This window comes from Oryzias latipes, chromosome 8 (assembly GCF_002234675.1).
Source record: "Oryzias latipes chromosome 8, ASM223467v1".
NCBI classification, from domain to species: Eukaryota; Metazoa; Chordata; class Actinopteri; order Beloniformes; family Adrianichthyidae; genus Oryzias; species Oryzias latipes.
In genome coordinates, this window is record NC_019866.2 from 24,579,105 (window position 1) to 24,593,229 (window position 14,125).

A 14,125-nucleotide genomic window follows, 5' to 3' on the forward strand; every position below is an offset into this window, starting at 1 on the left:
ATTATTGTTGCTCTAATTTGATTATTTTCATTGCTTTTATAATATTTGTTCCAAATAAGGTAATTTTCACTTTTCTGACGGTTTCAGCAAATTTCATCTCAAACACGAATTTATTTTATTCTACTGTTTTCTAATTCCATCAATTCTTCTTGCCTATAATCAGGAATCAGCAGAAAGTCCGACTGGATCAGAACTGACTGAAGCCTCAAGAACCAGAACAGTTCTGGATCCTCACAGAAACCGGAACCCCTTTTCTTTGGGTCCTTCTTTGCTGAAGCAGAACCTTAAGAATCGGAACCAATTCTGCGGTTTGTTTCTGCAGCTTCAATCTGAAAACGATTAATTTGCTTCAAATATAGAAAAGATGAAACTCAAACGAATCCAGTTTGATCCAAACATTTGACCAAAACGCTGAAAACTCTGGTTGTTGCCGGAAGGAACCAGAGTCGCATCCCTGAAGGGAAAACATCCTCGAACCCGCGTCTCCCGGAGAGTTTCCGTTTTTGAATTTCAAATTAAAACAGCAGGAAGTGGGTTTGAGGTTTCATCCAAAAGCAACAATTTCAGCGTTTTTTCCATTGAATGTTTAAATATTCCTACATGTATTGATGTCCGTTTACATCACATCACACCAGAACCTGGTTCAGGATTTAGTTTGTTCGACTTAACCGTTTTGTTAGACTTTAGTTCGGCTTCTGTGCAGAACCAGAACCAACGCCTCCTGAACTGAAGGCCGCAGACCTGAAATCTTCTATCCAGAAGTCTTTTTTTTTAGTTTAGGTTTTTTTTTTTTTCAGGTTTTATCAGAACCATCATGACTGGAGGGTTTCTGAAGGTTCTGCTGCGGTTGAAGCACAGCTGAGATGTTTGGACTCGGGACCAGAGGAGCCGCGATCCTCCCAGAACCGACGTTTCCTGACCTCTGGCCCAGATCACTTTAGTCCCCTTCAGCTCTCCCAGCTTGAAAATACCGTTCAGGTTTTCAGATTCAGCTTTAAGGAATGTCATATTTCTGTTCAACTGGAATATTTTCTCATCAAAAAGAAAAATTTCTCAGGAATTCAAGAATTTTTTTAGTTTTTGTTTAAAACGGCAGAAATCTGCATTTCTGAATGCAGATGGGAGAGACAGCGGACCAGAGTCTGGACCGGTTCTTTTGGACCTCGGTGCAGCGGACCAGAGTCTGGACCGGTTCTTTTGGACTTCGGTGCAGCGGACCAACCAGAGTCTGGACCGGTTCTATTGGACCTCAGTGCAGCGGACCAACCAGAGTCTGGACCGGTTCTTTTGGACCTCAGTGCAGCAGACCAGAGTCTGGACCGGTTCTATTGGACCTCAGTGCAGCGGACCAGAGTCTGGACCGGTTCTTTTGGACCTCAGTGCAGCAGACCAGAGTCTGGACCGGTTCTTTTGGACCTCAGTGCAGCAGACCAGAGTCTGGACCGGTTCTATTGGACCTCAGTGCAGCGGACCAGAGTCTGGACCGGTTTTTTTGGACCTCGGTGCAGCGGACCCACCAGAGTCTGGACCGGTTCTTTTGGACCTCAGTGCAGCAGACCAGAGTCTGGACCGGTTCTATTGGACCTCAGTGCAGCGGACCAGAGTCTGGACCGGTTCTATTGGACCTCGGTGCTGCATTTGGACATGTTACTGCAGAAGCTGAATCAGAGTCGGTACAGAACCGGCCTTAAGCCGATCCGTTCTGTAGACGAGTCTTTCTCAGACGGCGGTACCACCAGGTTCTGTGCTCGGTCCAGTCCTGTTGAGCTGGACCGGCCCCGCAGCCCACGTTCCCAGGTTCTGCCACGGCAGAACACCTCCACTGATGGGCCGGGCCGCAGGAGGTCCTGGGTAGATCTGGTTGGGGTTCTGATCCGGTTTCCGGGTCCAGGAAGGGCAGCAGTGGTGGTGATAATAAAACATTTTATTTGTATAGCACTTCTCTAAATACTCAAAGACACTTTACAAGAAAAGAAACATGAAAGGAATAAAAATACACGTTTAAAAAGAGAGACGACGAGGCCAGAGGGATTGTGGGTAATGGATCAACAGAATCTAACTACGTACTGGATCCGTCCATCAGCTGGTCCCGCTCAAAGGAACCGTCGGGTCAGCAGTCGGGCTGCTGATGAAAGTGCTGCTGACGAAGGTGTAACACTGTGGGGGGGCTGCAGCGGGCGTGGGGGGGGTCCTCAGGAAGCAGCACTCTAAACACAGGACCACGCTGCTCCCCCCAACAGAACCCGCTCCGGTTCTGGACCCTGAAGGTTCCTGAAGGGGGGGAGGGGGGTCACATTGACCTTTGAACCTGGATTTAAAACACTTTGAGTAAAAATAGGTTTTTCATTCAACACAATGAAAAGGTCTGGGGGGGGGGTAAATATTTTCATAACTAGCACAGGGTGGGGGTGCTGATAGATTGTTACCTGGGGGGGTCAGTTAAGGGCACAGACAGTTTAACTTATATCAGTACATGATCATACGTGGGGGGGGGGGGCACATTGTTTTTAACCTAACTACTTAAAAATCAAAGTCTGCTGGTTCAGCGCCCCCCCCCCCCCCCTCATCTGCCGCCACGCCACAGGCCGGAGCAAGCTAACGAGGGGGGGGGGGTCCAGGAGTCCTCCCAAATGAGTGGCGGGTGGGGGGCAGGGGCGGGGTCAACGGCAGTCTCATTGATTGTAGAGGGAGCGCTGCTCCCAGGGCATGGCCTGGATGGTCCGTGGCACGGGGGGGGGCTTGAGCGAGGGGGCTCCGTTGGGATGGAGGGCGTGGCCGATGGGGTTGATGGTCGTGAGGGGCCGCTGGGGGGCCAGGGAGAAAGCGTCCTGGTGCTTCGGCTGCAGAGAGAGGAGGAGAACCGGGAAAGGTCAGAGGAGCTTTGGGGGGGCATCTGTAACGGTGTAGTGGGAGGGGGGTCTCCTACCATGGGGTTGGCGCTCAGTCGGGTGTACCCCGGGCTCATCTCCTTCACCTCAGACACCAGGGGCTGCAGCAGGGAGTAGGAGGAAGACGGCGCGCCGCCGCCGGGGGAGACGTGCTTGTTGGAGGCGGAGCCTCTCATGCTCTGCTGGCCGCTCTGAGAGGACACGGAGCTGGGACGGACCTGCAACCCCCCCCACACACAAACAAAGCATCAGCAACAACCCCACAGACCTGACAGGAGACTCCTGCTTCCTACCCAGTAGCGGTTTTAGGGTGGTACGGGCGATTGCCCCGGGTGCAAACGTAAAGGGGGGCGCCATCCCCGTGCTTGGAGGAAATATAATCTGTGCCTCTGTCGGTTTTCTATTTTCTGTTTTTTCAAATAGTTGATTTTTTATTTCTAATTATTAATATTTCCAGGCTTGTTCATATTTGTATTGTTTTTATGGAGAACAAAATATTATACATTGTTTAAGGTTGAACTTGATTTATTCTGGATTAATATTCCTGTTTTTATTCATATTTGTGTTCAAAAAGTTCAGTTTTAAAGGTTTTAAATGTTCATCTTGTTCTGAAACCTAAAGCGGGTTTTGGATTTAGGTCCACTGTGCGACTGAGATTGAAGTAAGTGTAGAACCGCCACTGTTCCTACCTGGTGGGGGTCTGGCAGAGGCTGGCCTCCCTGCCCCCCCTGGGACATGGGTGAGACGCAGTGGGGGGGCAAAGCTTCTTGCTGGGGGTGTCCTGCGTGCTGTGGCGGCATCATGGCGTTATTCTGCTGCTGCTGCTGCTGCTGCTGACGGCGAGGAGCCGTCGAGAAGTTGGAGCGCCGGCCTGCAGTCTGGAGAGGGGCGGGGACAGACGGGGGGTGGGGTTAGAGGTCTGCCCCCACACCGAGGGTGAGGAGGGGAGACGCGTGGAGCTGCATTCTCTTCCTCTCTTCATGCAGGTGTGACGATGGCCGCACTCACACTCTCAGACATTCCCTAACATCTGCCGTAACCATGGAAACGGCTGAAGCCTTCACAGCCTCTCGGTGCGGATCAGAACGGATTCTGGAACGGAAGAACCATCAGAGCTGGACGTGAGGACGGTTCCAGTCCGTCAACAACCGTCGCACTCTCATCACAACCATCTGCTTCAGTGCCTTGCTCAAGGACACGACCGTTGTCCAGGATGAGAACCGACGCGCCGACGAGCGACGCCGGACCTCCCTGAGCTACAGACAACTCCACCTGACGAGGACAGACCCGGAGATCCCCGCGGACGCCACCGTCTGGGACACGTGTGGTCACATGACCTCTGCGCGGGTTTCTGTCTCTGGTTGGGTCAAACCGCGGCTGAGCGGGTTTGCCGATCCCCCTAAAGACTTTGGAGACCAGAACCTGAGGGTTCTGCTCGGACAGCCGCTCGCGTCTTTCTGCCCCCTATCACGGTTTCATCCGGTCTGATGTGGGAGGAGCCCCCAAACAAGGGGCGGGTCCAGAACGCCCAGCGGACGTAGAGGAAGGGGCACGGCTCATGTCAGGGGGCCTGCAGGTTTGAACCAATGAGAACGTCAGGCGGAGGGGAGGAGGCGGGGCCTCTGCTGGTCTTACAGGAACACAATCGCTTTGAACCCGTACCGGTTCTGATCATAGTATTGATGAGCATCTATGTGTATTGGACCCGGTCGTGGCGCTGACACCGATCTGGATCCACAGCTGAACCAGCAACAGGACTGATGTGGACCAGAACGCAGCGTGGAGCTCAGACAGAGGAGGGCGGAGCTAAAGGAACGGCGAAACGACAGCAGGTCGAGTATCCGAACCCCCTCTGATGAAGATGATGATCCCGCGTTTTACTTACGATGAAGGACACCGAGTCTTTCTTCAAATCGGGACTGAAAGATGCGGCTGGAAAAAGAACCTTTTTTGTGATGCTGGGCGGGGCCACAAGCTCCCTGGGGGAGGGGTTGCTCCGCCCACAAGTTAGAGGTAAAGTTCGACAGAACTCCTGCCGCTCTGCAGAAACTATGTCCTAAGGAAACGACACAGGTTTTTATCTTGGATCTGAAAACATCACGAAGAGACGCTGAGAAAAGCCATCAGAAGTGGATCACAGTTCGGATCAGAACCAGATTCAGAATTTTTCCTGAGATTCCGTCTCTTTCTTTCCTGACATGAAGGAAAACCGGATGTTTCTGACAGACCTGCAGATCCCGCAGAGCCTTCGCCGTGTTCGTTAAGCCTGAACCGGGACCGGTTCTAAATCCCAGCATGCATTGGGGCTCAGACAGAGCAGGCAGGGCGGAGCCAGGGAGCGGCCCGAACCCGCACGGACCCCCCCCCAACACGGTTCGGAGGCTTCACTGCACTTCGCTGACGGGGCCTCACACACGCTCACTGACGCACACACCAACCTGGTTTTTGGCGGCGGCGCTGCAGCGGTGCTGGGCCAGGTCCAGCATGGTTCTGTAGCTCTTAAAGCAGGACGGGCAGTTGAACCGGTTCTTTTGAACCAACCCACACACACACACACACACACAAAAACAAACAAACACACACACATAAGTTTGGATTACTACACTTGTGCATAGCATCGTGAGACCCTGAGCCTTTCCCTGGACCGGTCCGGACCCGGAACTGTCCCTGACTGCGCAGCCCGTGTCAGGTCAGGAGGAAGTTCTCCTCCGACGCGGCGTGGAACACAAACCGACAGTCGAGGCAAGCATGCGGAGTCACGTGACATGCACACATCTGGCAAACATGCACATCCGCTCCCACACGTGCACGAGCGTTCGCTGCAGGCCGGGGGCGGTTGGAGGACCGGCTCTGGTTCTGGACCGGCTCCGGTCCTCCAGCTCTTCCTGGAGGAGGTGAGCGTCTGCCGGCAGGTCCACACAACCCCTCCCTCGAACATCTGCAGCGCCAAAACCGGCCGCATCACTGATGAAGACTCTGACGAAGGTGTTCCCCGTGTTCATCTTAAAGGTCCTGCTGGTTCAGAAACCTTCACTGAAACCTTCGGTCCACTCGGCCTCCCTTCATTCTCACAAACAGACCCGGTTGGTGTCTGAACCATCAGAACCGATGGAAAGGAAGGCGACGACACAAAGACGGAGGAGGAATCCATGCGTTTATTCACCAACGGACCAAAATCCACTGACTGTGTTGATGGAACGACGTTGGCTGAAATCCTTTTCAAAGACGAAGTTCTGCTCATGTCTGGATCCTGGCAGAAACTGAGCTGCTGAGGAAAACGGGTCAAATGGACGGTTCTGATAGCAAAGGAGGGTTCTGAAGGAGCAGAGGCTGCTCTGCAGACAGAACACACACACGGCTGTTAACGTCGGAATGCTAAAATCAAAAATCTGCTTTCATCCCAGCGGGAAGAGAGGCAGTTTATTAAAAAATACAACTCAAGTGAAACTAACTGTTCAAACGTTTAAGACCACCACATTTAAAGGACTGAACCTGCACTCCCTGCTAGTTTCTAAAAGCTAATCTTCTTCAAAAAGCGGTTCAGCTGCTGCAGCCAGAGGCTGGAATGACTGACAGAAACCATCTGAAAGAGCATTTTCCGGACAAATGCTGCTGTCACAATCATTTAGGGGTTTAGGTGATCTGTCTCAGACGGTGGCGGCACGAGGACGGCCTCCTGCTGAGGCGGGACGCAGAGACTCTGGGATTCTGACCTTATTTTAAAAAGATCCTGAGGGTTACAGAACAAACCCCGCCCCCAAAAAACATGTCACCAGCACTGAGCTGGAGGATCCAAAGGACTGTCGGCCAAAACACGGGACGTCCGGATTTACAGCTATCCCGAGAGCATCACCTGTCAGTCTGCAGTAAACCGAAACGACAGCCATCCCTCGCTATGTGGCGGTTCCTCTTTTGCCGTCACTATTGAGCCTGTCAATCAATCTCCTCTGTGCCGTTCCGTTTCTCCATAAATCTCTGTTTTCGTTCTATAATCCTGGTTGTATTTTCCTACGAAGGTTTCATAGCGAGAGAGAAAATTCTGAAAATGTTTTTGCGTCTGTCCTGCGGTGAACGCCGCCATCGCTGGTCTGAAAATGGATTCCGTCACGCCGCGCTTGGCGTTTGCTCACAGTAAAGGAGCAAAGCGGGAAACCTTCCGAGCTGCTCTTAAAGGGGGTCTGAACTAGAACAAGCTCTTCATCGTCCCTCCTCTTCTCCACCGAAGCCCGCCTTTTAAAGTGTCAGCTGAACAAAGGCCCGACCCAAAATCTCAGCTGGCGGTGGTGATGTCATAATGTGGTCCGGGAAGACTGGCCTTTCTGCACATTTAGCCACGGAGGATCAGGAACTCTCTGCGATTGGTTGACTCTGCAGAGTAATTCATGACGTCATGTGTTCTGCAGACGCTGCTGAGGAGGTTTTTATTCTTTTTCCTCCTTTTTCTATTGACAGAAAATCCTCCTGATTTGATCCATCAGAGCTGCAGATTTCAGACGTGAAAAGTCGGGGGAGGTAACCATGAACACGGCGAAGCTGCGTTCACGTCGCCCTCGGCAACGCAGGCTCCACTTTCGACCGATAGTCTATGGAAACGCGCGTTTCGAGCTTCGCCCTCATGCGTCGCTACGTTCAGAACGCGCCGCCATCGAACGCACGTTGAGAGTTCAACCGGTTGAACTTTGAGGTTGTGTTCCTTCCCAGTGTGCATCGATGCTCACTAGATCGGTGAATATCGACCAAAATACATTGTAGTTCAACACTTTTTGCCAACAAAATGTATTTAAAAATATTTTTTTTGATAAACCATCAACGTTTTTATCTTCAGAAGACGGTGGATTCATAAAGAATCGTTGCAAAACGCTCATTAATTAGATTTTAACTTTGTGAAATCGATGACGTCATATCCGGCGTTAAAACAAAACCAGTGAGCGTAGAGTCTGAATTGCCTTTAAAATTGCTAATATAGTGCGGCACTATGTGGTTTTTTAGTGGTTAGGGCGGGAATTCAGACACAGCCTGACTCTCAAGGTCTGCTGGTCACTGATTGGTCGACACACTGCTGGCCTAGAACTCCGTTTTTATGGCTTTTTCTCAGCAGGGATCCAAACTTTTTGTCATGATCGGTTTTGTGCCTCTGCCTGCGACACAACTCTGGATTCGAGCGGTCCGAACCGCCGCAGCGACAGCTCGCCACACACGTGACGCTGGGCAGATCCTGCAGGAGAAAGAGAATCCTACGAGAGGGAAAGCCCGGCCGGCCGGCCGCCCATCCAGCGGGACGGAGACGTCCCGGACTGCGGCTCTGACCTGCCACTCAACCTCAGAGCTGCTGCCGTTTCCCTCCAAGAGCAGAAGACGAAACGACGGCGATGAAAGATGCACGGCGATCGGAGCGTTTGGCACGAACAAGAGGAAACACAAATGGAACTGCAGTGTCACGGCATCCACGGAAGCATGCAGCATCCTCTGCACACGCGAGGAAGCGTCACGCCGGCGCAGCGGCGTTTAGGGATGTCCTGATCTGATCACATGATCGGAAATCTGACCGGATCCCCAAGACTCCATCAAAGTCGCATCCAGATCAGGGATCGGATGTTTGTTTTACCGTTTCCAAGTATTTATTACAGATAATATTCTACTAGAAATCTATGGGGTCAAGTTAGGGTCAAGTTAGGGTCACCTTAAAGCCACGGAAAAACCAGATCTGACAAAACAACAGAAGAATCCGTTTTAAACTCAACAGTATTCTTTGTAAACTTGAAAGAATGATTGACAATTTTAACATTTGGGAAACAAATATTTTGAACTTAAAAGAAATTTTGAAGTTTTAAAAAATAGTAAATTCAAAACTTGAAAGTAAAAAAACCTTGAAACCAAACAGCTGCTCTTTTCTATTTCCCTTCAGACGTCCTTTCAGTTTCAAGTCAGACTTTTGAGACGAGCTTTACGTGGGGGCGGAGCTCTGAGCTCATTGGCTATCAGGACATGACTATGGCGGTTTCTGCTCCCGATTGGCGTCCGTTTACGGCGCTGCCCGCGTCCCCCCTCCTCCGGTGAACCAAACTCTGGGAGAAACCCTCACTATTGTGCCGCGCTCCCTCGCTTTATCGCTGTTTGTTCTTTTTTTCCTTCTTCTTAACGGCGCGCTGTGTTCTGCTTCCTGATTGGCTGTTAATCTGGTCAATTACATAATTCTTCATCCTGATCCGATCTTTGTATTCATTCTAAAATCCTCCACTTGTTTTTCTATGAACTTTAAATGAGAGAAAATCTTCATTTGTGTCTGAGAAATGTGCAGAAAGTCTTTTTCTGGAGCTAAGTGATGTCACCACAGTAGCCCCGCCCCCACATAAACCTAGCAGGGAAAACTTGAAAAGTCGGAATTGAAACGTTGAACTGAGCTCTGGAAGTAAAGACGGAAAAACAAAAAAATAGCAGCTGTTACAAATAAACACGATTTTTTTATTCCGGATGAGTTTTAGGTTTACGGTATTTTTTTATTGTTCAAGTTTTTTAATATTTCAAGTTTTAAAAATATACTTTTTCAATTTTTTTCACATTTTTAGTCATAAATTTTAATTAATAAAATTGTACTTTTGTGTTTAAAACAGCTTTCAAACGTTTCATTTCTGTTTATTCCAATGTCTGTTTTTCTAATTTACAATCTGGTTTTTGGTTCTCTTTAAGTCCAGTTTGTCAGGACCGGATGGCGTCCCGTCAGTAAAACGCAGCCGAACACATGTTGGTCTGTCTCAGTCAAACTAAGACCTAAGATGCGGTTTTTGTTTCTTCTGCATGAGAGCGGCAGACGGCTGCTAAGGGACCGTCTACAAAGTGCAAACTCCAGGAAAATGGGGTTGAAATGATCCAAAAAGAGCAAATGTTTACACTGATGTGAGCCATTCAGAAAAAGTCCTATTCATGCTACAACAATGATTTTAAAGGAAAGTCATCAGTCATTTTAATGGAGATCTGAACCTGATCAAAAAGGTTCTTCAGTCACCAAACTGCATCATGGGACTAATTATCACCTATTTTTCTCTAGTTTTACTGTTTCCACCTGATAGTTGACGTCTGCTTTAGGGCTGAAAGATAAAAGAAGGTTCATTGAAATAAAAACCTGCATCTGTATACAAGGTATCGGACCGGGACATCCCTAAACACACGGATCCCTTCTCCGTTCTGGAAACTCTTCATCGTGAAGCTTCCCATCAAACACCCAGCAGTCCGTGGCCCCCCCGGCATACCTGGTTGGAGGCGGCGGCCGTGCAGCGGTGCTGAGCCAGCTCCAGCATGGTTCTGTAGCTCTTGCAGCAGGACGGACAGTCGAAGCGGTTGGGCCCGTCGTCGTGGATCCTCTGGTGGTTCCGTAGGTACCGCGCCAGCCGGAAGGCCTTGCCGCACAGGTCGCACATGTAGCGTTTCTGCCCGTGAATCCGCATGTGGTTGCGCAGAGACATGTAGTTGGTGTAGGGTTTGCTGCAGAAGTCACACCTGAGAGCAGAGCAGACGAATCGTGAGGAGGTCAGAGCGGGAACGAGCCAGAAGCTCGCCGTTTGGGACGGATCACGGCGGCGCGCTCACTTGAAGTCGCCCGTCTTGTGGGTGAGCTTGTGGTTCAGCAGCGAACTGGCGTGCTTGTAGGCGCAGTTGCACAGGTCGCAGACGTACGGCCGCTCGTCCGATTCCGTGTCGTCCGCCGCCGCGGTGGCAGGCGTGGACGGCGGCGGCGGCTGTGGCGCCGGCGCCTGGGACTCCATGGAGAGAGCGGCGCTGGAGAGGGACGCTGTGGAGAGGCTGGAGCCGGACAGAGATGCAGACGACGAGGGGAGCTGGTCGCACCAGCTGATGGTGGAACTCGGCTGAGACAGAGGAGAGAGCTGTTAGAGCTGCAGGACGGCCACAGAGGAAACAAATGTCTATCACAACACACACACACACACACAGCACGCCGCGCTCCCACGTCAGGTCCGGGGCACATAAGACCCAAGCTCCGGTACCAGCTGGACACAGATCTGACCGAGGGTCTGTCAGGGACTGGAGCTGCATCTACAGCATCCACATCCACATCAAAAGCAGACTTTAGAGCCTCTCTGAAACGCTGCGCATAGAAAAGTCGACTTTCTCCACTCTGAAGCGGTGGAACTCCTTCTAGTGATCAGCGTTCGTCGTCTACGGGAGTCCTTTGTTTCTCAGAACATCAGTTTCTTTTCCTGGATGCAGCGTTTTCAACAGGAAGGTCTTCCATGGCTGCGAACGCTGACGCTCACACCCACTGAGACCGGAAAAACTATCAAGGAACTTCAAAATACACATCGGAGAGTCTGTGCAAGAATGCAGAAAGCTGCACTACAAGCTCATCAAAACGCCATGAGGACACTGAACACCCCCCCCGTGTGTGACCTGCTCATGAACACACGGCAGACCAGGTGGAACCAAGTGTTCTCAGAAATCCAGAGACAGTAAACCCCACAGACGGGTGGATGCGGCACAGCTACAGCTCCAGGAACACAACTCCACCCAGCAATGCGCCTTTCCAGAGATCAGCTGCCCAAGCCTTCAGTGAACGTGTGAATCAGTTTGAAAAGTGGAAACCATGGCAACAGCAGGTCAGATTCTCCCTCCTCCCATCAGCAGAGTCTTTACTTCATGGATGCAGGAGAGTTCTGTCCAAACAGACAAACCCCCTTTTCAGTGATGTACATCCAAATGTTATTTCTTTTATTCTGAATCACGCCTTAAAGTGGACTCAGTGTTATCACCTTCAGTGTTCAGGTTAATGGGGGACAAAGAACTCAGCATCATTTACACCCCCACCCCCCCAGTGGGGTTGGGTTACCATAGCTCTGTGTTAGTTTACTTGTTCTTCAGTTTGGTTTTGGTTTTCTCCCATCTTTGACCGACATGAGTGCCGTTTTATGCCTGCTGCTCCTTTTTGGATTCTTTTTCCACCGCGTCTGAGACGGCATCGTTCACGCAGTCAGCTGTTGTCGCTCGGCAACAACAACACAAGATGACCCCAGGAGAGGCTGAGAGGCCTGAAGTCACTCTGAGTTTGCAGGACTTCAACAAAAAGTTTTTATGATGGCGTTCTCGCCACGCAAAGATCTGCCCTCTTCTCCAGAGTGAGCTGCTGCAGGGGCGGATGACCCGGTGCAGAGATCCGGCTCCGTTCTGGGATGTCCCCTAGAGCAGTGTGGCCCCTGGGGAACCCGTTTTTCCACCCAGCCCTGCTAAAAACACTCCTGCCTTTGATGCCTGGCATTGTCAGACTTCTGCAGAGCCTGATGACGAGCTGAAACAGGCGTGCATGGCCAAAACAACATGGAAAACACGGTGACCAGCGTTGGGGAGACACTAGAGTCTGTGAGGAGGCTGGAATGGACAACCCCTAACCCACCCCCGTCCTCTGCATGAGGCTGCACTGATCTTTCCTCCAGTCAGATGAAACGATGCTGCAGACACACTGAACAATCACTATTATTGTTCATTTTTAAGTGTATTTTCAGTTTTATGTATGACCCATCGGCGGTATTTAAAGGAGCTATCGTAAAGAGGCAATGTCCCCTTTGTGGGATCAATAAAGTTTTATTGTGTTGTATCACAGAGCAGCGCTGCAGGAGCGCGTGCCTGCTCCGCGCGAGGACCCAAACGGAAACACAAAGAGCGTGAGAAGATGCTGGGTGGGCCGGGACGGACTGAGGGAATGAATGAAGCCGCGGGCAGGGAGGGGGCTTGAGGTCCGCTGCGGGGCGTCTTCCGCTAGCGCTTCCTGCCGGACCCCCCCTGGCCGTGTTTACTTTGCGGCTAACGATATGCGAGGCCTCGGGTGCTTTTCTCCGTTCCAGGAAACCTTCATACTAAAAAAAAAAAAAGACTCGTCTGGGAACAGAATCACGCAGGACCGCGGCTGAAAGAGCGACCGTGGAGCGGCTTCCTTCCTCCGGTTTCTGCGGACCGGGGTGTCAGTTTCACCGAGCAGCAGCTGCTGTCCAGAGTTAGCAGGAGCCGCTCGGAGCTGCGCTTCTCCATCGTTCGGTTCGGCGCTCAGCAGGGACACCGGCGCCCTCAGAGCGGGCAGGAGGAGGACACAAACCCCCGGAGAAGACACACTAGCTTCCCAGCTACCGCGGCTGCTAAGTAGGCCGAGCGCCGCTCAGCAGGACGGTTAGCCGGACGCTCCGCCGCCGCTCACGGCTGCAGCGGCACAAAGCTGCCGAGCAGCGGGCGGCGCACCAGTCGAATACACCCCCATGAATAACAAAAGAGGCTCCACTCAGCGTTCACGCGCAGAGTCGTCCTCTGTCGGCCGCCTGCTGCACTCGTTTGTCGGCGGTGGTCGCTAGCTAGCGGCGGGGGAACAACGGTCTTTCTTACTCCGGACTCGCTGGGGTCTTTTTTCCAGAACAACTGCGAGCAGTGGCCGAAAGACTCTGTCGATGAGTAATTCACTCCGTTTCTGTCCTGGAAGTCTCCATGCGCGCTGCCCGCGTTCGTCCTGGCGTACATAGTCGGTTTTAAATGTATTCAACTTTTATTATTGGGGTCTAAAAAGAAAAACAGGGCCGCTTTGTCGGGATCTTCTTCCGAAAAGCAAAATATTTCTTCTGTGAAATATGCATTTTGGCGGCGGGCGCGCCGAGGCGCTCCGCGTAGTTCTGCCACCTACAGGACCGGAGTGTAACAGCAGGGGTCTAAAATGAATAGGACTGGTACTCTGGTTCACATCTGCTTGCTTTCAAAACCGCACAGAAAGACCGCAGACACGCAGAGATGTTTTGGATGGAAGTGGGAAATTAGATTTGAGATATAACTAAAAGAAAGTCAAATTTTTGGATCAAGAAATTTTTCTAGGTGTGCCTTAAAAACGAAGTAGACAAATATTGTATCTTTATTACACAGTTATTTTTATTATTAGCAAAATTCCATATTCATAAAGCCAAATGGTCTAACTCCAAACCTAGATTCCAACATGTTTGAATGAAATGAATAATTCGATTTACACACTTTAAAAGCTTCTTAATATATTTATCTGATTTAATATTTTATTTCTGAGATGATGCATTAACTAAAATTAGTCAATTGTTGCCACGGAGAAAAACAAAGTTGCTGCAAGAAAGCAACCATGACATGTGACTGAAGGACTGAGGCAACAGTTGGCCTCATTATTTTGTCTTTAATTCTGCAGAGCAGCTTTGAATGGATTGATGAAGAGAGTCTTTGTGTGTGTGTGGGGG

The 14,125-nt window shown here is 50.8% G+C and overlaps 1 protein-coding gene across 2 annotated transcripts; it reads right to left on the minus strand.

Moving 5' to 3' along the window:
• Window positions 1-1,906: 1,906 nt before the first annotated feature.
• Window positions 1,907-13,612, minus strand: LOC105354666 (zinc finger protein 358). Of its 2 annotated transcripts, XM_023957845.1 has the most exons (7): window positions 13,266-13,612; window positions 10,473-10,750; window positions 10,136-10,382; window positions 5,327-5,416; window positions 3,578-3,766; window positions 2,927-3,106; window positions 1,907-2,840 (listed from the first exon to the last, which is right to left on the minus strand). In XM_023957845.1, exons 1-7 carry the CDS (start codon window positions 13,395-13,397, stop codon window positions 2,673-2,675), a joined length of 1,284 nt encoding a protein of 427 aa, XP_023813613.1. In that variant the 5' UTR covers window positions 13,398-13,612; the 3' UTR covers window positions 1,907-2,672. The 2 variants fall into 2 exon arrangements, with proteins under 2 accessions (XP_023813613.1, XP_023813614.1); XM_023957846.1 differs by lacking the exon at window positions 5,327-5,416 and having other exon boundaries at window positions 13,266-13,608.
• Window positions 13,613-14,125: the final 513 nt, after the last annotated feature.

Excerpts from the sequence above, each read along its gene's own strand:
- LOC105354666 (XM_023957845.1), bottom strand. The coding sequence starts at position 13,397 with ATGTACGCCAGGACGAACGCGGGCAGCGCGCATGGAGACTTCCAGGAC. Across the intron at positions 5,417-10,135 it reads CGGCCGCCGCCTCCAACCAG|AACCGGTTCAACTGCCCGTC; the intron begins GTATGCCGGGGG and ends TTGGTTCAAAAG. Across the intron at positions 3,767-5,326 it reads GCGCCGCCGCCAAAAACCAG|ACTGCAGGCCGGCGCTCCAA; the intron begins GTTGGTGTGTGC and ends GCCCCTCTCCAG.